This window comes from Ophidiomyces ophidiicola, assembly GCF_022830035.1.
Source record: "Ophidiomyces ophidiicola strain CBS 122913 chromosome Unknown scaffold_10, whole genome shotgun sequence".
Classification (NCBI taxonomy): Eukaryota; Fungi; Ascomycota; class Eurotiomycetes; order Onygenales; family Onygenaceae; genus Ophidiomyces; species Ophidiomyces ophidiicola.
This window is the reverse complement of record NW_026054650.1, coordinates 32,612-55,458: the sequence shown is the minus strand read 5'-3', so window position 1 is coordinate 55,458 and position 22,847 is coordinate 32,612. Positions and strand designations below refer to the sequence as shown.

At 38.6% G+C, this 22,847-nt stretch overlaps 4 protein-coding genes and 1 non-coding gene across 5 annotated transcripts; 3 read left to right on the top strand and 2 right to left on the bottom strand.

Moving 5' to 3' along the window:
- Window positions 1-230: 230 nt before the first annotated feature.
- On the top strand, window positions 231-2,083 carry LOZ57_003135 (uncharacterized protein; the record flags this gene model as incomplete). Its single annotated transcript, XM_049252188.1, has 4 exons — window positions 231-638; window positions 696-808; window positions 873-1,272; window positions 1,325-2,083. 4 exons carry the CDS (start codon window positions 231-233, stop codon window positions 2,081-2,083), a joined length of 1,680 nt encoding a protein of 559 aa, XP_049108692.1.
- Window positions 2,084-2,224: 141 nt separating this feature from the next.
- On the top strand, window positions 2,225-3,361 carry LOZ57_003134 (uncharacterized protein; the record flags this gene model as incomplete). The annotated part of the gene is made up of 1 exon (XM_049252187.1): window positions 2,225-3,361. One exon carries the CDS (start codon window positions 2,225-2,227, stop codon window positions 3,359-3,361), a length of 1,137 nt encoding a protein of 378 aa, XP_049108691.1.
- A 403-nt stretch (window positions 3,362-3,764) lies between these two features.
- On the top strand, window positions 3,765-3,837 carry LOZ57_003133. The gene has a single exon. It is a non-coding gene; the product is annotated as a tRNA-Thr (tRNA).
- A 387-nt stretch (window positions 3,838-4,224) lies between these two features.
- ACB1 (acyl-CoA-binding protein (ACBP)/diazepam binding inhibitor (DBI)/endozepine (EP)) lies at window positions 4,225-4,719 on the bottom strand (the record flags this gene model as incomplete). The annotated part of the gene is made up of 3 exons (XM_049252186.1): window positions 4,225-4,374; window positions 4,475-4,552; window positions 4,633-4,719. 3 exons carry the CDS (start codon window positions 4,717-4,719, stop codon window positions 4,225-4,227), a joined length of 315 nt encoding a protein of 104 aa, XP_049108690.1.
- An 871-nt stretch (window positions 4,720-5,590) lies between these two features.
- On the bottom strand, window positions 5,591-6,590 carry LOZ57_003131 (uncharacterized protein; the record flags this gene model as incomplete). Its single annotated transcript, XM_049252185.1, has 3 exons — window positions 5,591-5,824; window positions 5,916-6,453; window positions 6,508-6,590. The coding sequence occupies 3 exons, from the start codon at window positions 6,588-6,590 to the stop codon at window positions 5,591-5,593; spliced, it is 855 nt and encodes a 284-aa protein (XP_049108689.1).
- Window positions 6,591-22,847: the final 16,257 nt, after the last annotated feature.

Here is a 22,847-nt window from a genome sequence, read left to right as displayed (position 1 = left end):
AGCAACGGGCCGTGAGGGAGCTGCAATGTTCAACAAGCAACAGGAAGCCGGGATTGTCGCGGTCGCGTCTGCCTGCTGGACGGGCTGGCGCTTGCAAGACAGCGAAGGCGCGTTGAGGCTGTTGTTGGCGCCGTGATGGGCCCTGGTGAAGAGCTTCACGGCCACACAAATCCAGCCCTCGCCGTATCTGAAAACTTGAAATTCGGGTTTTTGGTTACGTGTATGATCAAATGGAGGCCGATGGCTTGCCAGAATACCCCTTGAGCCGTATTGATGAAAGCCGCGCCAGATATTTCGACCTCGGGAGCGGGCCAGTCTTTCCGCAAGCGGCCGCATATTTTGGGCATGAAGCCGTGCCAGCAGCGCTTACAGAGCCTACGGAGACCAGCCCGCAGCTGAATTGCATCCCGTCGCCAGTGGACCTGACATACGTAGATGGCCTGCCTCCCGAATCGAACGTCGATACTATTAAGCTAAGTGATATTCTCGGCGACCCGGCAATCATCGAGTGCTGGCAGTTCAACCATCAGTTTGATATTGATTTCTTGATGCAGCAGTTTGATCCTTTTGTGAGGGGCGTTGTCGCAGTTAATGTCATTTATGGATTGGATGAATCTTCGAATCGCGACCATATTGAGGTGAGGAAACGCCCCTTCTGCACTTCGTACGTCGGCATAGCTGACACTGCTTTACAGGAAGCCTGTCTTCGTTACCCGAACGTTAAAGCCTTCGGTGTGGACTTACCATATTCCTCTAGCATTCATAATTCGAAGATGATGATTCTCAAGGATCTTCACGAAAGCATGCAGTAAGAACGCGGCTCCCTGTACATCTTCATTCCTAGTTATAGCTAATATACAGCAATGTGCTAGGATTATTATCCATACAGCAAACATGATTCCTGGCGATTGGAAAAATATGGCTCAAGCAGTATGGAGATCTCCACTACTTCTACCACTCTTGCCAACCGAACACTACGACTCCTCGATTATTGGCACCGTTGGAAGCGGACTCCGATTTAAGAGAGACTTTCTAGCCTATCTGAGCGCATATAGGGTTGGAATTAGCCGGCCCTTAATTGGTCTGCTAAAGAATTATGATTTTCAGAGTATTCGAGCTGCGTTAATTGCCAGCGTCCCTACATCAATCATTCGCTTCAGAGCTCGGCAGGCAGGGGTGCGATGGGGCATAGAGGCAATGCGGCATCTCATAAGCGAAATTCCTATATATCAACAATCGCCCTATGATATAACCCCGGGGATTGTGGCTCAGGTCAGCAGCTTCGCCGGCACGAAAGAGTTTTTATATTCTAATCCAAACACAGACCTCATCCGTCACTAACTACTCCAGGACTCAAAATTGGTTGGGGGATATTTTCTTTGAATCCCTCTATTCGTCTTCAGAAATTAATACCCCTAAGTTCTCTATTGTATATCCTACCACTGATGAGGTCTCCGGGTCTTTGAGGGGCCTTGCCTCCGGCAGATGTATCGCCATAAAAATATCGTCAATTTGCTTGGACTATTTTAAATCCTGCCTTTGCCGTTGGACAGGTGCCGGCAGCGATAGGGATAATTTAGATCAAAAGTCAGGTGAAACTTCGCAACCAGATAAAGCAGACCGTTTAGCTGGTCGTCACCGGGCAACACCAAATCTTAATACTTACATCCGCTTTTCAGACTCAAAACATATGCAAGCAATCGACTGGGCAATGGTAACTTCGGCAAGATTATCCCCTGCGGGGTGGGGGGGCCGGCGCCGTCCTTTTATGAGTAACTGGGAGATTGGCGTGGTTGTGTGGCCTAACCTATTCATTGACCAAACAGGAAATGATAATGGAAGCGAAACAAAAAGTAAGGAGTATTCGCGGATGGTACCCTGTTTTCAGAGAAACACTCCTAGTCAATCGGAAATTGAGCAATACGTACTGGAAGCGTCATCAAAAGACGATACGTACCAGCTCGAATCTTGTACTCTGGTTGGATTTCGGATGCCCTACGACTTACCCCTCGCGCCGTATGCTCCCAGAGATAAACCGTGGCAGGGTGATCCGTGTTTCCGAAAAGTGGATCGCTCTATCTAGGATAGCTTACAGCTCAGTATATTTCTAGATCGATTCTTCTCACGTTGTTCTCATCAATCGCCTTAGTAAATAATGGTATGACTCAGCATTGGCCAGGTTTTCTGTGAGATTTGAATTAAATTCCGTTTGGGACACAGCAATATGCCGTCCCTCCTAGATTTGCCTGATTTCTTACTTGAGGAAGTGCTTGCGATGGCTATTGGTTATGTTAATTATTACAATGGTTCCAGGACGCAGAGAGGGACCAACGAAGTGCTTTCCCTAGCATTGTTGCTTACCTGCCGCCGCATAAACGCACTCACGGATCGTATTATCTTACTCAGAGGCGTATTTCATATCAAAACAATTCGAAGTTCTCAGAGTCTCGTCGATCTGTTTGGGCATGAAAGACTGAATCTGGTGAGGTGGATCTTTATGCCTCTAAGCAATGTTAATTTGGGAAATAATTCTCGTGAGGGTGATGTTGCGACGGCCGGAGACGGATTTGAGCAAGGTATATCGTTGATGAATTCCCTTTCTCCACGTCTTAGTGTCCTTCTCCTGCGCTATTCCTCCTGGGACCAGAACCCCGTGGAGCGCAACAGAGCTCACAGAATCATTGCACAGGCTGTACAGCGGTTTGGTGATTTAAAACACCTCGGCTTCCTGTTTAACCATGAGTCGCTACCCCTTTGCGTCTTATCATCGTCCTCTAGCTCCTACGTAGGGAGCAGGGCTACCAGTCGTGCTTCTGTTCCGGAAAGACCAATGTTTTCTAAACTCCAAGAACTACATCTGGGTGGTCGGCTTCTACCCCATGTTACATCACGGCAGCTGATCGAAGCTCTCTCAGAGCAAAATTTACCCTCTCTCAGAAAGCTGGATCTTGACCAGATTTACCACAACCCTCAGTCCAATGAAAGGTTTGAATGGATCGTGACTCCGGAAGTGTTCCTAAATATGCACCCGCTTGTTCACCTTCGTTGGGTTACAGAGTGTGATATTACCGGCGCTGAAGGCTCTGTTCCACATCCTCCACCTACAAAAGACCACTTAGTGGCTCTCCAGCAAAAACACGGCCACACTCTCCGGGGGGTAATAATGCACTATGCCACTTGGCTTGACGAAATCAGTGAACCGGCCACTCTTGGATTCACCAGGGATGATGCCGCTATTTTCTTACAGAACTTGGACCTTGAAGCAATGGTCCCCATAGTCCCACACTTAGATCTGTTCCTAGTGTGGAGTACCCCAAAGACAAAGCTAGAAGCACTTCGGTCCATAGGGATCAGCCCGTAGTCCGATGAGGAGCCGTTCACGTGGGTCGATCGATGGTTTCGCGGTTAATGCCCGCTCAATATCTTTCAATGAAGCAGATGCTTGACATTGTAAATGAAATCTACATATAATCAGAAATGCATAACACACTTACTGTAGTGAATGTACTCCGTACAGTCAACATACATGCAATACTGAGCCTACGATTTTCTGCTGATGTTACATAATTGTTTGGAGAATACATAATCAAACAGTATACCAAACGGTCCAAACCTCTAGGATTCTGATATGGAGATTTTTAATTTTATCTGGACCATATAAACTAGACTTGACTTGCTGCTCAAGATAGGCCGAGGTTAACATCAAAAAAGGATTTAGCATTAAGAAACATGATAGGCAGGCACTCCTGGGCCGATATGAGTCAGCCCTGATAGCTCAGTGGTAGTAGCGCTTGACTTGTAATCAAGAGGTCCGCGGTTCAATCCCGCGTCGGGGCATTCTCTCATTTTCGAAACATTTTTTTTATTCCTCTCACCTAGCCAGAGGTCGTAATATAGCGGCTATCAGGTTTAGAATAAGCCAGTTCTTTGGGATGCTTGGCCTATTTTTACGAGCTGGGTTGATGAAATATGCTACAGCAGTTGATTGACAACATAAAGGTCAACAACAACACATGACATATTCTCTTTGCTGGGTGAGTTCAAAGGAAGCGGAAATAACAATAAAATAACCATTCATCCGCTGAAGAGAATGCTTCCCCAATCCAGATAACACATAATCCTCTTATCCCCCTTTTTTTTGTTCTGTTAACAAATCATAGACGGGAAAAAAAAGTTACGAGTGGATGCCGATGTTCTATGGTCATACAGGACACGAGGAACAGCCTATCTTCCAACCTGCTCTGGCTCCTTCGACTCATCGTATCCGTACTTGGCCTTGAGTCTTTCGATCAAGTCAACGTACTGCTGCTGCGCATCTTCCGGAGTAACGCCAGCATCGACGAGCTTCTTCCACTCGTTGTACTTGTACTTGCCCTGTTTCGAAACAGTGTTTCTGTTAGCAAACGACTATTTGTCATCGCGTAGGCGTGGAATAGGGCATCTATTCTGGGAAAAGAGAGAGTTGAAGGAGTACCTTGAAATCAAAAGTTCCGGGGGTGGGCGCGTTTTCAAACGAAGGGTCTTGCATGCCTTGCTTGAAGAGGGCGTAGAGCTATTGGTACGTAGAGGAGAAGGGAGAAAAAAGTCAGCCGCGTCTATTCATTTACGATGGCTGAAAACGGAAGGGCATACCATCAAAAGCTCGTCGTCGGCCGGTTTGGCGAGGAGTTTCCGGCTGGCCTCCACGGCAGCGTCGAATTCTGGAGTTCTCGCACCCATTGCTGTGATTTTCCTGATCAAATGGTTTGTTTTACTTAGGTGGAGAGGAAGAAGATGCCCTGTGTTGAAAGAATTCTAGAGGGATTTCAGTCCAGGTTTTTGCGGTTCCAAAGTGAGAGAGAGATGGGACGGGAGGGATAGATAAGGAAGGAGTTGGTTGATGGTGTGCACTGAGAGGCAGTGGGGAAGCAGGGGATCCAAACAAGAGGGGTCAGGGCAGGCTGTGCAGCTGGGATGCAGTTGAAGGATGGTTTGCGATGGGCCCTACCTGGCGTGTTCTTGTGCGGCATGAGTGTGTGGACGTGTGCGGTCCTGCCGGCGTTCCTGGTGATGTTGGCGGGGGAGGGGTAGCGTCGGGGTCACGCGGCCCTGACCGATGATGACATCGTTTCGTCTCAAATTTGGTCCGTGGAAGAAGGCAAGACAGTGGGCAGAGCTGCTACGAAAGTTCGATTTAAGAAGACAGGCAGCTTGTCCAGTTACAGCCCATGGATATGCGGGCTTTGCATGTGGTTGATTCTGTGTTGATAGCGCCGCCCAAGCCACAAGAGCGGAAGAATCCCGAAAACCACAAAATCCATGCCCATGGAAAAAGGAATGGGGCCACAATGCAACTCAAAGATGGCTGTTAGATGCAATGCTTTTGCATTTTCAAAAATGAGGCTTTGCACTGTGTTTGTGCTGAACTCATGCTATGAAATGCCAATCCGCACCGGCCAAACCAGCCAAAACCGCCTGATAAACAAACGCCAGAAGCCATGCAAAAATTCATCAAGGGTATACATACAGACTCCAAGACAGGGGTAAAAAGGTAGCCCCCAAAGCGGGAATGCCAGCCGAGAAAACAACGGTAAAAGAAATCGCTCAAGAATCACCAGTCCACCGCCCACCCATTCTTTTCCAAAAACTCCTCGCACGCCGCTTTCAGAGAGTAGTTCGGGCGAAGGTCCTTGATGGACATCGGAACACGCGTGATGGGATCAAATGAGTTTTGCTGCAGGTGCTTGAAGATGCTCACTCGGTCAAAGGACTGGCCGGACGGGGTGACCACCGGGTCGTGCATGATCTCAAAGCTGATGCTGTCAATGAGGTAGTCGGGGACGATCTGTAAAGCCCAGGCAGAGTCAGCTCTGTATGGATGCACGCCCTGCACATCAGGCGTGGGGGGAAACGTATTGGGAGCGGTCCGAGCTCACTCTTTCTTTCATCTCACTCCCCTTCGCTGCCGCAAACACCTCCCGAACTTCATTAACCTTTCTCTGGGATTCTTCTCGCAATATCCTCTGGTCCTCGGCGTATCCAATGGCACCGAGTTCGTTAGCGTCAAATCGCTCACGTAGCTCGTCCATATCCCGTCGTAATTCGGATTCCATGAGTTCCTCCACCTGCCTCAAAGTCTCATCCCTCTCTCGCAATCTCGCGGTTTCCTTCACCGCCCAAGTCGCTTGCTTGGCCCGTAGTATTGTTTTTGACAGCGGTTCGGCATTCGGATTCATGAGTTCTATACTGGTTTTGTAGGCAGCTAGGGCGACGTCGTAGGCTTCTGCGGGTCTTCCAAGCCCTAGTAGCGCTTGGGCGAGATAGAAGTGGGATTTAAGTGAGGTGGGATTGTCAAGGCCATAAAGATCGATTGCAATGCGTGCATCATGTTCAGCGCCGGCCCATGAATTTAATTTGATTCGAACCAGGGCGCGGTTGCTAAAGAAAGCGGGCTCATGCGAGTTCTTCTGGATTCTGGAAGCATTTTGGTTGGCAAGGCCGTTGAGATTAGATACAGCGGCTGCTTACGCTTGAGAGTAAAATTCTTCAGCACCTGGGAAGTCCCCCTCTTTGTATCGCTCATTGCCTTTGTTCTTTAGCTCGTATGCCATGGTTCCCGTCGTTTGAATACAAGTAATAGCTTGGTACAGGGAAGGTCAGTTATTGCAAATGAACGGCAGCGCGCAGCCGTACTCTGTAGGCAAGCTGCAAGTAGTAAAGGAATGGAATGTTGATTGTGATATAAAAATCGTTTTAAGGCCGCGTGGCAGCCTTATGACAGACTGCCTGTCGATATTTCTCAGATACAACGGCGGTGCCAAGTCCCCAAATATCGCCCGCTCCTTTCCAACGGAATGACTCAACGCTTTAACACCATCTCAGCAAACAAAAAGGATTGTACTCAAAGCCCTCACCATGAGGGGCCGTTTTCACGCTTTGATCCGCGTCCGTATCTCCTGCGACTCTCGGAGCCCCCGTGTCCACAGACGCCCAAAGAATCGGATGGAAGCGGTTTGGGCTTAGGTGGGCAAATAGCTTATATAAGCTGTCAGGAACGGCCAACCAACAGCCAGATGAATCACCACTAGTACAGATTCAGTTTAGTTTGCCAACGGCCTCGGAGTTACCGGGGATTCGACGTATGCTTTGAATTACAAAATAAACGATGGTCACACAGCACTTGATATGGAACACCATCAATTCTAAGTCAAATTTAATGAAAATATATTCATTGGAAAGCTCTTGTTTCATTTAGTTATTCTCTCCATTTTTGCCCAGCAATTCACTGTGGTGGGTGCAAAATCTCACACCAAAGACTGAATTGCCAGTTTTGACTACTCAGGCACTTTGTCTGGTCACCACAACACAACCACCTCCACTACAGCTCTGAAATGTTGGAAATTGATTTGTTTTGTGTTAAAGAATCTATACCCAAGAGGAAAATACTTACATTCTCAAACTGATTAAGAATTCACTCAGTTTTGATGGCTCTCCATCAGTCTTTCACAGTGAAAAGTTTTTGTGTTTCTGGCTTACTAAGCCTTAATCAGCAACATCAAAGCTGAATTGAAGTCTGAGCTTACATAATTTTTCCATCAAACTCTATTATACCCCATCAAAGTGATACAACTGCAGAACACAGCCAAAATTCCAGCAGAACATAGAAATTTAATCACAACTCAGTCAAAACAAAATCTTTTTAAATTCAGTTGAATATCTCTGATTCTCTGATCAATTCTCTATCTTTCTGATATTCTATTGATTTTCTCTGACCCTGATTTTCACTTCCAAAAAGTCAAAACCATTTGCCAGTTGAGATCAGCAAAGATAAATTTAATCACAACTCAGTCAAGACAAGCTCTCTTCAAAATTGATATGATATCTCTGATTCTATGATCAATTCTCTATCTCTCTGATATTCTATTGATTTCCTCTGGCCCTGATTTTCACTTATGAAAAGTCAAAACCATTCACCAGTTGGGGTCAGCAAAGATAAATTCAACCACAACTCAGTCAAAACAAAATCTCTTAAAAATTGATTTGATATCTCTGATTCTCTGATCAATTCTCTATCTCTCTGATATTCTATTGATTTTCTCCAGCCCTGATTTTCACTTCTGAAAAGTCAGAACCATTGATCAGTTGGAATCAGTAAAGATAAATTCAATCACAACTTAAACAAAACAACTTTTCTCTCTTTCTTATTTGTCCCAAAGACATAGACTCTCCCAGTCACTGATTCCTGCATCCATCAGCTAGTGATGGTTAAAATTGCTCTTTTATAGTTAGAATAATCATACTAGACTTGTTGATTTTCTAGCAAAGAAGAAGACTTTTTACTTACATATCATAACAGTTTCTTTCAGTTCTTCTGCAGTTGAAATTTGACTTTGCCTTGAGATACATTAGTGTCTTGCAAAGAAGAATTAGAATTGTAATCTGAGATTGAAAAAGAATTGAGTTATCTTGAATCTTAGATATTGATTCTGAGATTCTGATAAAGTTGCTTGTCACTCTTCAAAAAGACAAGAAGAGGTTTTTTTCTGAGCTTGACTTCTCAGATAGACAGAAACAGCACATAAGTCATTCATTTTCTGTGATCAACATAAGATATAGGGACTAAAGTTACACTCTTGAAGTGTGAGACTAGTTGATATATTGAACTGAGATTACAAGTGGTTTACTTAAGTCTTCTCTACCAAAAAGACTTTCAGTTTGACAATTCTCTTGAAAAATTGTTAGTGGGTTCTCTTATTTAAGTACATCTACTCATCTGGCTTCACAAGTTTTCTTTTGTTATCTTGCACCATTCCCCTCAGTTTCAGAATAATCTTAAAATAAACTGCTCTAATAGTTCAGAAATGCACCATCTATTACTGCTATTTTTGTTCAGGGAATTTTGAAAACTTTGGCTTTTTCTTGACTGATTTCTGCCAAAACTTAGTCTTAGTTTTCCTGTTCTCTTGAAAAACTGGGATTAGTTTTTGGGAGATTTCTATTCTGGGAGAAAAAAATCTCTCTAGATAAGTTCTCAACTGAAACAAATCAAAATGTTCTCTATCTCCACTTCTCTCTCTCTGAATTCTGAACAAGAACTTAAATCAGTTCTCAAAGTTCTTGCACAAGAATGTCAGAAAGAAAATCATGTTCTGATTCAAAAAGAATTAAACTCTTGCATTCTCAGTCTTCAAAAGATTCTCTTCTTTCAAAAGGAAAAAGATATTTCCTGTTTTCAGTTTGAAAATGACAATGACAAGCTGAATCTTTTGGAAAAGAGACTCAAAAAGTTGGAAAGTCTGTTCAGAAGTTCAGAATCTTCAGTTTCTTCTTCAAATTCCATCTCTTCTGTGTCTTCTCTGTCTTCTGTGACTGTGAATACAGTTTCAGGGAAATCAAGTGCTGGATGTAAATTCAGTTACTCTGAAGCTGTTAAGCAAAATCTACAAAAACAGTCAACAGTCTCTTCCTCTTCAACTTGTACTTCTGAGACTGGAAAATCAAAGTCTGGTTTGAGAAACCCAAGAGAAAACAGACTGATTTTTAGAGTCAATTCTGAAATTGCTGAAAGAATTCAAAATAAGACCTACTTTATCAGAAACAGAATCAATGATGTCTTTGTGAATGCCAAAATTACTGAAAAATCAGTGATCTCCTCAGTTGTCAAATCTTTTAAGGGACTTTCAGTGATTCTGATCACAACAGATCAATTTTCTGCAGAATTTCTTCAAGAACATGATAAAATCTGACAATCTGCTCTTTCTGATGTATTGACTGACTGTCACTTTGATTTTTCTCAGTCAAAATATCATAAAGATGAACATTGAGAAGTATTTGTTGTTCATGAAATTTCTACTGAGATTTTCAACAATGACAATGGTCTTGATCTTTGTAAGACTCTGCACTGCAGCCTCCTTACATTCATCCCATCATTTAAAAGAGATTTGTAAAATCTTCTTGATGCTTAGATGATCATGCTCCATGGCATCTGGAGTTCATAAATCTCATAACTGATCACATGATCACACTAGCAAAGCTGAGCACACAAAATCTGCCACAGACACTTCTTTACAAAGATCAGTGGCAACATATCTAGAGACTCTAGATACTGTTGTAGCAATATAAGTTATCTCTCTCTCTCATGCTTAGATTTCTTCATAACCACTTCTCACTCAATCTAATCTCATTTACAAAGACTGTAAGTCATTGTCATGTTATCTGCAACCATCTGATCCCCACAGTTTGTCACTTAAATAAGCAGATGGCTCAACAATGATTTTTACAAGACAGAACAATCAAGACCAAACTGAATTCTCAACTCTTTTCTCAGTACCAGAGTTAGCCAAGACATCAAGTGCAACAATAAATCTGAATGAAAGCATAATTCAGACTGAGAAATTATCTTCAGAGAACACAGAATCTCTTGAGAACTTAAGAGAGTGAATACATTTCATGAAAAGAATTCAAGAACTACAGCAGAGTTTATGAACTCTGAATAGAAAGCATGAGTGAACAGAATCACTTGATGTTCTGATCTCTAACTCAAATTCTTCAAAGAAGAATTCAGTCATCAAGCCTCCACAATATAAGATCAACTATCAGATCAAGAACTATGCAGTCTATCAACAGTTTATCTCTTAAATAGAATTCATCTGAGATGCTAGTGGTCTGAACAACAATGAAACTCTGAAGTATGCAGTCACAGAATTGAACTATAATAAGAAAGATCTTTGGAAATCACACTCAGTTCAGAACTCTACTCTGAACATCTGAACTGAACTTAAACAATTTCTACTTTTACAACTAGATGATTCTGAAAACCGAATCTGATTGGCCTGGAGAAACCTTTTCCACCTTCATAAAAGAGATGATGAATCAGACTTTGACTGATTGCAACAATTTCAACAACATTTGCAACAAGTGAATGAAGAGACACAGAGTGTGAATAAGTTCATCAAACATCTTTTTCTATGACAATATGACAAATCTATGCACAACAAGCTGAATGAACAGAAGAATCTTCCAGAGAAACTGAATGAGATTCAGACAGTTGCAATGTGATTACAATCTAGTGTCAAGAGCTTCACTTCCAACCCAAAGTCACAATTCATCTCAGAGATAAATATCAACTGTGATGGAACATCATTCTATTCAAATCAAGCTCATGGATCATGAGATCAGAGTTATAGAAACAAGATTTGAATCTCATTGTGACAGAGAGAAAATCAACATCAGAGAATCTCCAATTTTCAGTTTATGAACTCAAAATGGAATGGAAAATTAGATAAGAATGCTTGCTACAATTGTGATGAGACTAATCACTATGCAGATAAGTGCATCAAGCCAAAGAAGAAATAGAAGTTTGAAGAGCAGTATGTAGATAGAATAAATATCAAGCAATTGAAGTTGTCTAAGTTACAAGCTGTTTTCTCAATTACATTGTCCATCAGAGTTCATAACTCTAAAGTAGAAAAAGAAGTTAAGTGAACTGCTGTGGCAGACTCACTATGTTTCTTTCTGATCATAAGTCTGAAGCTTGCAGTAAGACTGGGTCTGAAGATTCATAAGATGAATGTTGAGATGGAGACTGCAGAAAAGAATCATTTAAAGTTAGTATCTGAAGAAATTACAAACATTTTCTTTGAGACACAAGATACTATGAGTAATTGATAGATGTTTAATGAGCAAGCATTGATTGCTGATATATCTGAGAACATAATGTTAGATCTCTTCTGACTACACTGTCATAATTCTGTTGTTTCATTTGGAAATCTGTCACTTAAGTTTCATAAGCAGGGTGGATTAGACTCTATGACAAAAATCAAGTCAGTTTCTCTAAATGAACTTGTTGATGGTGGTAAACTCTTCTATGTAATGAGAGTTTGTAAAAGTGAACAAGTCACCACCATAAATGTGGATCTGCAGATATCAGACAGTTATAAAGATTTGATTGATGCATTTAGTGATGCAAAAGATGCTTTCTTGCCCTCTCACTGAGAGAATGATCTAGACATTGAGTTGTTGCTGAGGGCAGTGCCAAAGTTTGGCCCCATTTATTAACTTTCAGAAACAGAGACAGAGACTTTACAAAAGTATGTCAACTTCATCTTGTTAAGTGAATTCATCAGATCTTTCAGATCATCAGCTGAGTCACCCATTCTGTTTGCAAAGAAGAAGAATGGAGGATTACAAATGTGTGTGAATTATCAGAACTTGAATTCAAAGACAGTAAAGAACTGATATTCACTCTCACTGATTGAAGACATTCTGAATCAGATTGAAAAAGCTAAGATCTATACTCAGCTGGATGTGAAGAATGCATATCATCATTTACAAATAAAAAAGAAAGATGAATGGAAAACAGCTTTTTGAACTTCACTGAAAATGTTTCAATATCAGATGATTTCATTTGGACTTATAAATGCATCAGTGGCATTTCATTCATACATCAACAAGACACTGAGAGAGTACTTAGATGTCTTTGTGATGATGTATCTGAATGATGTTGTGATATACTCTGAGAATGAGAAAGAACACACTGAACATGTTCATAAAGTGCTCAAGACACTGAAAAAGACTGAACTCTATTGCAAGAGATTCAAGTGCTGATTCAGTGTTATAGAGATAGACTTTCTGAGATATGTGGTATCATCAGAAGATGTCTCAATGAAAAAAGTCCAGATGAACACAATTATTTCTTAATCAGAGTTCAAGAGTTGCTGGAATATTCAAGTCTTTCTGAAATTCACTAACTTCTATTGATGGTTCATTCCCAAGTTCTCCAAGCTCATGCTTGGTTTGACTAGCATGTTAAAGAGTGGAAAGTCAGAGAAGAAGCAATTCAGAAAGAAAAGAAGAAGAAGTGAAGAAGTGAGCAGTTCATTCAGCTTTCTCACAGAAGAGACTTGTAAATTCTTCTATAACTTAAAGAAGACATTTACAAAGCAAGTGGTGATATATCACTTTGATTTAAAGAAGAAAATCAAGCTGGAAACAGATACATCTGAATTTACTGTGTGTGAGATTCTCTCCCAGCTACAGAAGAATGACATGTGGAGATCAGTGAGATTCTATTTAAGAAAGATGATTTCAGCTGAATACAACTATAACATTTATGATCAAGAATTGCTGATCATAGTTGAGTCATTCTGTCAATGAAGATGCTAACTGAAGAGATCAATTCAATTCATTTCTGTTCTGACTGATTATGACAGTCTCAGACATTTTGAAATCATGCAAGAGTTGTCAAGATGACAAGTGTGGTGAGTCCAGAAGCTGTCAGCTTTCTGATTTAAGATTAATTATGTGAAAGAATCAAAGAATTCAGCAGATGATTCTTCACAAAGATCAGACTACACTGAAGCATTGAAATATGAGAATACTCAAGAGTATGAAGCAGCTGAACAGCTCTGTTTCATACTGATCTGTTCTGGTCAGTAAGCTGAGAAGAAAGACTTGGAACATGTCTTGCCTAACAGAAATGCACACTCTGTGGACAGAAAGACATGTTATGAATCAGAACAGACTTATGCAAAGCTGCTTCTGAGTGATACTCATGATATTTAAAGATTTAAGAATGAGTTATGAGATGTCAAGCAGCTCATTCTCAGTAATGCTCTGAATGAAACAGACTCATAAGAGACTGCATCTCTGAATCTAATGATAATGTTATCTGAGATGCTTACTGATGATGATCATGCAATAGAGATTAGAAAGAGTCTTCAGTTAGACTCAATTAAGTTTGCAGACTGAACAGACAAGAAAGACTGTCTCTTTATGAAAGAGTGTCTCTATATATTCATGAGTGAAGCTCTGTGAATTGAATTGATTAAAAGACATCATAATTTATCTCTGACAGATTACTTCACAAGTGAAAGAACTTATGAACTGCTAGCACACAGATTCTATTGACCAAGAATGAAGAAGCTTGTGAAAGAATGTGTTGATGTTTGTGATGTTTACTTAAAATTCAGATGAATCTGAATGAAATCACAAGAAGAGATGTCTTCTTTGCCAATTCTCAAAAAGTCTTGAAAACACATTGCAATGAATGTGATTACAGACCTTCCATCAAGTCAGAATTTTGAGAAAGTGGAATTTAACTATATTCTGATCATTATGAACTGATTTATGAAGATGTCTCACTTTGTTCCAGTCAGAAAAGAGCTGACATCTGAACAACTTGCTGAATTAATTATGCATGAGCTAGTCAGATTGCATGGACTTTTCTCAAGCATAGTCTCTGACTGTGAGTCAATATTTACAAGTGAGTTCTGAAAAGATCTGTTATATCTTCTCAAAGTTGATAGAAGAATGAGCATGGTATTTCATTCTCAAATAGATGATCAGACTGAAAGACTGAATAGTACTCTTGAACAGTACTTATGAAGCTTCATCAATTATGAATAAGATGACTGAATTGAGAAATTGTCTCATGCAGAGTTTGCTTACAACAACTCTAGACAATTCTCAACAGAGAAGAATTTCTTTGAGCTTTTGACAGCAAGTCATTCACAGATGAATTTTCTGAAAGCAGAAATATCAGTGTCAGTCACAATTGAGTCTTGTAAACTGACAGATTAGTTGAAAGAGCTGCATAAGATGACTTGAGAGAGTCTTATGAAGACACAAGTCTATTAAAAGAGCTACTATGACAAGAAACATACTGTGGTATCATTTTACAAAGATGATCAGATGTGATTAGATCTTTGTAATATTAGAACAGCACATTCTAGCAAGAAGTTGAATGTTCTTCAGCACAGATCATGCTAAATTGTGAAAAAATTGAGACTCCAAATCTATTGATTGAAACTATCATCAGAACTGAGAGTACACAATGTGTTTCATGTGTCTCTCTTAACTAAACATAAGAAATGAAAGAGAGTGAATAGTCAATCACATCATTCAATTTGTGAGACATTCTCTATGAAGCAAGAGTATCAGGTACAGAAGATTGTTGACTTCTGTAAGAATGACTGAGTGATTGAATATCTTGTGTGGTGGCAGAGATATGAGAAAAGGACTTGGAAGTCTTCAAAGAATGTGAGACATCTAGATAAGAAGCTGTTTGAGTTTTATAGAAAGCATTCAGATAAGTCTGATCTATACTGTATTCTAAAAATGTGCACTTAGAGAGATCTTGTTAGATTTGTAAAGATATTTATGAAGCAGTTAGAGATTGATTCATGAAGCAGAAGAGCAGTGGTCTGAGTAGTGAATCAATTTAGAAGAAAACTCAGTCTGTAAAAGCATTTACAACTATCAAGAAGTAGTTTATGAAGCAGAAGTAGTGAATTTACTCTAAAATAAAAGAAAGAACTAGACTATTAATGGCTGAAGCCTGCAAGAGAAAGAGAAAACTAGACTATTAGTGATCAAAGCTCACAGTAATAAAAGAAAGAAAATAAGAGAGCAACTCTAAGAATTGAAAGAATAAGTTTTATGTGTCTGATAGACACAGTTATTACATCTGTTTCTATCAAGAGAACTTGTGACACACTGTCTCAATGAGAGATTTAAGTTACTCTGACATGCTGTACATAACTGCTGAGAATAATTATCTGTCATGATGATCAGAACTTCTTTCTGAAGCTGGACTCTATCTCTCAGCTGAACAGAGTCTGTTGAATCAGTAAGAGTTGTGAACTGAAGAGAAGAGAAAGTAAGAAGTCATCTCTCACAATCAGATGAATTCTGATCTGAGATTAAGAGTGAAAGATGGTTCATAGTAACTGATGTTCTGATCAGTAAGTTAACAGTCAGAGCAGAGACTGAAGAAGCAGAAGCAGAAGCAGAAGCAGACACAGCAGATAAAAAAGAAGTTAATAAGACTGACTTCTAGAGAAAGAAAAAGCATTAGCTGAAACTTTCAATATCACTTTGTAAATGAATTTATGAAGCAGAAACTGTCTTATAAGTCATGTTATGAAGCAACTCAACATATCTTGAGTGCATTGAAGACAGAATCAATGCTAGAGAATGAGTGCAGCATAGAAAAGAGCACAGACTGAGAATGTGAATGTGATAGAAATGAATCAGACTGAGAAAAATAGAGTGATGCATTATCAACAAGAGTTTCAGATTTGGAAGATGAATGGTCACTCTCTTTCAAGATCTGATCAACTGAGATAATGAAGCTAGTAGTCAAAAAAGAATTGTTACTAGACACAGTAGACATTATTAAGTGTTCTCATCAAGCTTGAATATTAGCACTCTAAATATGTCATCAGTCATGCACACAGAAAAGAGAATTATGGAGTGAGGAAACACTTTGTAAAGAATATTTCAGACTTTGTAAAAGCAATTACAAAGCATTAAAAGAAGAAGAAATGGAAGAATATCACTTACATCATCATAATTGAAATCAGACTGACTGAGCCATGATGTCTGAAAAGAGATTTCAAAGTCTTCAGAGACATAACTCTCTGTTGCATAAATGAAAACTGATGGCAATGATGTCTCTCCACTTTGATTTTCTTAAGAAATGACAGTAGTTGAGAACTCTGTTTCAGATGAAGCAGAAAATTCTGAAGACATCTCTCACATTGCTTCTGAAGAGAGTTTTGAACAATGACTGATTGAAATTTTACCTCCAAACTTATTGAGCCATTGTTGCTCATGTTTTGACATCTTAATTTAAATGAAAGAGAGACATGACAAATTATCTCTCTGCATAATGTGTTAGCACTGAGAAAAGTCTTTACAAAGTCTCTCAAGATTCATAATCATCAAGAAGAAAATGCTTGTCTAGAACTCTTATCAAAATAAAGAAGAATGTTGTTGAAAAAGAAAAAGAAAGAGAAAGAGAGAGAAGATCAAGAAAGAGATATTTATATTTAAGAGATTGCTGATTATCACTAGATGAATTATGAAAAATGACAGTTACTACAGCAACTACATTACAATCACAGAGAAGCTGTCACTTTTGCTGTGATCTTACTGTCACATCTACATCTAGAAACTGAAATTGAATTAAGACTCCATGCTGTGATCTTCTTACATTCATCACATTAAAAAGAGATTTTGTACAAAATTGTTACAATCACAGTGAAGCTGTCACTCTCACTGTGATCTTGATCACATCAATATCTTGAAGATCAAGACTTGTGAAGAGAGAGAAATCTGTAAGACTTCACACTGTGATCTTCTTACATTCATCCCATCATTTAAAAGAGATTTGTAAAATCTTCTTAATGCTTAGATGATCATGCTTCATGGCATCTGAAGTTTGTAAATCTCATGACTGATCACATGATCACACTAATAAAGCTGAGCACACAAAATCTGCCACAGACACTTCTTTATGAAGATCAGTAACAATATATCTAGAGACTCTAGATACTGTTGTAGCAATATAAGTTATCTCTCTCTCTCATGCTTAAATCTCTTCATAACCACTTCTCACTCAATCTAATCTCATTTACAAAGGCTGTAAGCCATTGCCACATTATCTGCAACCATCTGATCCCCACAATCTTCTAAAAGAAGAATTTGAAACTTTCAATTCAATTTCTTTGAAAAGACTTTCTCAATGGCTCTCTTCAGCAGAAAACAGAGTCAATAAAAAGCATGCTTCAGCTATCTTTCATGTGGAATCAACAGAACTTGTCAAGACTCTGAAATCAGTTAACATTGCTGATTGGACAATGCAAGTTGTTCCATTTGAAAAAGCTCAGTCACAATCAAGATACAAAACAACAATTCAATGTTTTAACTGTCAACTCTATGGTCACATCTCTCTAAACTGCAAGAGAGAAACCAGATGTGGATTGTGTGCAAAGAATCACAGCACACAGTCACATAAATGTGAGACTTGTGATATGGTTGGCAAAGTGTGTGATCATGCTGAAATCAAGTGTGCAAATTGTGGTGAAAATCATGTTGCAAACAGTCATGTTTGCTGTTTCTACAGAAAGTCAGCTGTCAAGTCAACTTCTTCTTCTTCCTTTGCTTGGAGAAAAACAACTGAGACTCAAACAACAGATACAAGAATGACTGATTCTGAATCTGAATCTGACTTTCAAACTGTTACAAATGCAAAATCCAGATCAATTGCCAAAAGAATACATGAGACTGATTCTGAGAATGAATTAGCTCAGACAAGTATTAGAAAGAGAGTTGTTCCCACCACTATTTCTAAATGTTAGAAACACAACACTCTTCTCAGATAACATTTCTGCAAAATAATGTTGGCAGAAAAGACATCTCAATGCACACTTATTTGAATATTGCTTGCTCAACTCAGACTGATTATGTATTGTTTCAAGAACTATGAGTCAGTAAAGACTACAGCTACACTGTTACTCACAGTGCTTATGATTGCATTCTTCCAGAAAATAGAACTGTGAGACCTAGAGTTGCTGTCTTTGTGAGAAAGAATTCAAGATTTGAAATCTGTCTTAGAACTGATCTGTGTAACAGTTCTGATCTTCTCATTCTAGATGTTATGGATAAATCAAAACAACTTGATTCCATTAAGTTGATTAACATCTACAATGAGAAATCTTTAGGTGATGATTCTGATGAATGAACTGTTGACAGAGATCTTTCACAACTGTTTTTTTCAAAATCAGATAGTATTGTTCTTGCTGGAGATTTCAATGCTCATCATTCATGGTGGAACTTCAACATTACAACACCTATAAGAGCTGATGTCTTGATAGAATGACTTGAAAATCACAACTTGAAATTGATTAGTGAAGTGGATAGAGAAACATTTGTCAGACCCAACTTAAGAAATAAATCTGTTCTTGATCTAAGTTTCTTGTCAGCAGATCTATTTCAAAAATCTTTTGAATGGAGAATTGATTCTGATCTTCATTCTGGATCTGATCATGAAATTATTCAGTTCCAGATTGAATTGAATCTTGACAAACTGGTTGACAATCCTCTTTATGCAAATCAATACAACTTTCAGAAAGCTGATTGGGAAAAAGTGAATGAGTGTTACCTGGTCTATAAGAGCTACAGAATGTCCATGCAATTTTGGTTGAGTAGTAGAAGATGTTCTATTCTTCTTCCTTTGAGCTTTGATCATAAGCTTGAGGATGACTAATACTAACTAAGCTACTTCAGTAAATATGTACAGAAGATTTCATGTCAGTTGCTGGAGAATATCTTTTAAGAATCAGTGTTCTCACTGAAAGCCTGTGCTCTGTTGCTAGCTAAAATTGATAGTCATAGTATGAAAAGTTGAAAAAGAAAGACATCTTCTCAATGACTGCTTTGTTGATCAATTTAGTATGTGTCATTGAATATAGGAACTTTTTTTGAGCTAGGATGGACATGATTGATCACATTAGTGCATATATCTTAATTTGATGTTGTGGGTACCATTCTTCATCTAATGCAAAGTTTTTCCATATTTGTAGGATGTCTTTTGGATTCTGTCCCAGCACATCAGTGTCATCAATTCATGTTAGATGTGAATAATCTTCAGCTGTTGATTCTAGTGCTCATAGATGAGCTGGATGGGCTTTTCATTGATGGTTAGAAAGTTGTAGCACTTTGTGTCTGATGAAATCATTCAGAATGAATTGATGTTCCATGTATGAGTCTCTTTTTTTATCTGTGCTTAGTTTGAGCCATTCTTGAATTTCTTTCATTGTTATAACATCATCTTCATCCAAAGCTGTCCAGATTTCTGTTTTTATTGCTGTAGGTGGTTGTATTTGAATGGATTCTTCAGAGAATTGACAGAGAAAGTGAATGAGTTCATATTTTGTAGATCTCAGTAATAGATCTTAATGGTCTTTTTGAACTTTGTCTAAGAGTTCTTTGAAGTAGATGTCAACAACTGATGTAACAAGAGCTTGAAGTACTAGACATCATTTCTCTGACTCTGACATGTTGAATTTTCACTGTTCAGAGAAGAATTGAAAGAATTCAAGATATTGATCTGTGATCATGATGTATCAAGCATTTCTATACTTAGTGAGTGTTGCTGTTTGTTCACTTAATATTGCTGATCATTTAATTATTGCATCTAACTCATCTGTGGTAAGTATGTCATCTGCATTTATTGCTGAAAAGTTCATGGAAAGATAAAAGATAGAAAACTGTCTGTTTTGTAGGTACAGTACTTATTCATCTTGAGATTGTTGAGATACTAGTTCTTGTTCCCAAGAGAGAAGATCAGTAAAACCAGAAAGATCATTACTATCAGTTTTCTTTTTCTTTAATGAGTCTGATAGTGGTTGAGATGTTGGTTCATAGTGTTTTGATATCTCTATGGCTAATGTTGTTCCTGTATTTGAAGTTGACATTGCTGTGTCATTTGGTTCTGATGAGAGATGGCTTCTAGGTGTTTCTCAATTAAGTGAACTGTTAGCATGATAGTCAGAGAATGTAGAGAAAGTCATGTTATCATCAGTGAAGAGCTCATTAACATTGAGTTCAGAGATATCATTCAGTGAATTGACTTTTTCAGTAGACTTAAGTAGTCATTTACTCTTTTGAATTGCTTTCTGTTTAACTGATGTTTTTTTCTTGTGTGGGGTGGTTTTATTGCTGGGAGCTTTACATTTGTTGAGCTTCTGTTTTGGCATGAGTGTGATGAAATTGTCATTGGTTTGGACAGTTTGTGGACTAGTTGATAAGTCATCATTAAGGCATGCAAAAATATTATCTTCAGATTCTGATGAGTCAAAGATGTTGTCTGAAGCTTTCATGTTGTATTTCTTTGTCCAGATTTCTTGTCTTTCTGAACAGTTAATGTATTCAATTGACAATTTCTTTTGGGAGTTCTCTTCTGAAAGATTCTCTAGATGATTAATTGCTTCATTGATTATCATATCTGTTGTTTCTGAAGCTCAGATGATGATATTGTGATTTTTGAATCATTCTTGTTGAAGAAATTTCTGCTTTCATATGATCTGACTCTCTCTTCACTGAATCATTTCTTCTTCACATTTTCTGTTGATTTCAGCTCTGATTAGTTCAGCTTGAGTTTGTAGGACTAAAGCAGCTGCTGTGTGTTGTTGCAAGATTGTAAAAGATTCATCATATTGAACATGTTCATCATCAATATTACATCCCACTGAATCACACTGTTCAAAAAAAGGTGCTCTGGTGAATAGACAAATATAAATTCATTCATTGTGATTTTGTGTGATGGTTTTGTTTTCTGTACACTTATTTGTCATAATCTTGTCCTTTCATGCATCTGTGATCATTTCTATCTTAATCTGAGTGAGATGATGTGATTCTGGAGCAGCTGATGAGAGATTGTGTGATGAAGAACTCTGAAAATTTCATTCATTAGCAGATAGAATTCTGACTTAAGCATTTTCATATACAAATTGTAGAGTATAGTCTGCTTAAAAGTCTGTGTTCTCTTCTGGAACTTCATGTTGATCTTGAAGTTTGCATCATTTCTTGACTTGGAAGAGGGTCTTTGATGCAGATAGAATAGTGAGCTTTGATGCCCTAATAGAGATTTTTGAAGATGCATTAGTATTTGGGGAGATGTTCATGCTGGGCAGATGTTTGAGAATTAGAGAATGTGCAGTTGCTTGAGTAGAAAGAAAATAGCAGTTGTTTGAATACAAAGTGAATGGACTGTTGCTTGAGTTGGAGAGACTGAGCAATTGCTTGAATACAAATTGAAAGATTGGTTTCTTGAATACTAGAGGATGTCTGTTAAAGAATGTCAGAAAAGATGTTATGTTAGATGAAATTGTAGAATGGAGAATGTTTGGAGAAAGTGAAATATTATATATTTGCTTAGTATTTGTGGATTGTTTGTGTTGTTGTTGTTGAATGTAACATTATATAAGCTTGTTCACATTTTTGTATTGATGCAACAGTTCTTTTGCATTGACTAGTTCTGATTCTTTTAATCAGAAGTCTTCTTGGAGTCTGTATCTCTTTTAGTGAACTAGATATTCTTTTTTTGCTTTGATATCTTTGTCTTTGAGACATTCTGCAACAATTTGTTCTAGTTCATATTCCTCATGACTGTTGATTTATATTGATGATGGAGATTAGATTGTTTGTTTAAAGAAATCTGATATGTTTGAGACTGATTTCAAATGGGCAATGCTGACTGTTTTATGAACTTTCCATGAGTCCAGCAGATTCAGTTCACAAGCTAACTTTTCTACTTTTTTTGTTATGATAAAAGATTCTGCATATTGATCACCAAATTTTTGCAGTTGTTTGCTGAGCATGATGATATATTCTTTACAAGGTTGAAGATAAACTTAATCTTCTTCTTTAAATTCTGAATATCAATGCTTTTTATCAAAATAATGTTTTGCTACCATTGTTGCTTCATCAAGAAGTAGAGCAGCATTCATCTTGACTGTGAATCAAGATTGATCATTCAGTGGTCAGTTTAATACTGTTGATGATTTTATATCATAGAGTATTTCATATGCTGATGTTTTTGTGCTGATGTTCATTGCTGAATTTAGATATCTTTGCAATGTAGGTAGAAGTGTGTGCCATTGCAATGAGTCATTGATGCTTAGTAGAAGATGAGTGAGTGCAATTTCAACTGTTTGATTAGTTCTTTCTGACTGATCATCTGTTTGTGAATGATAGACTGTTGAGTATAGTAGTTTGGTATCTGTTTGGACTAGAAGCAAGTGTTATAATTGTGATGTGAATTTTGAATCTCTGTCAGAAATTATAACTTTAGAGATTGCCCAATCTGCTATACTGAGTCTGGTGTAGAAGATCATAGCCCAGTCATGGACTGTTCATGTTGTGTGGTCTGAGATCAAGACAAATCTCTTGATATACTTATCAGTAACTGTCATGAGTATGTTATATTGTTCATCAGATAGTTCTAGTATAAAGTCCATAGTGATTGTGTGATGGGAAATCTTTGGAGTTAATATTGACTGGTAGTCATTAAATGATTTATG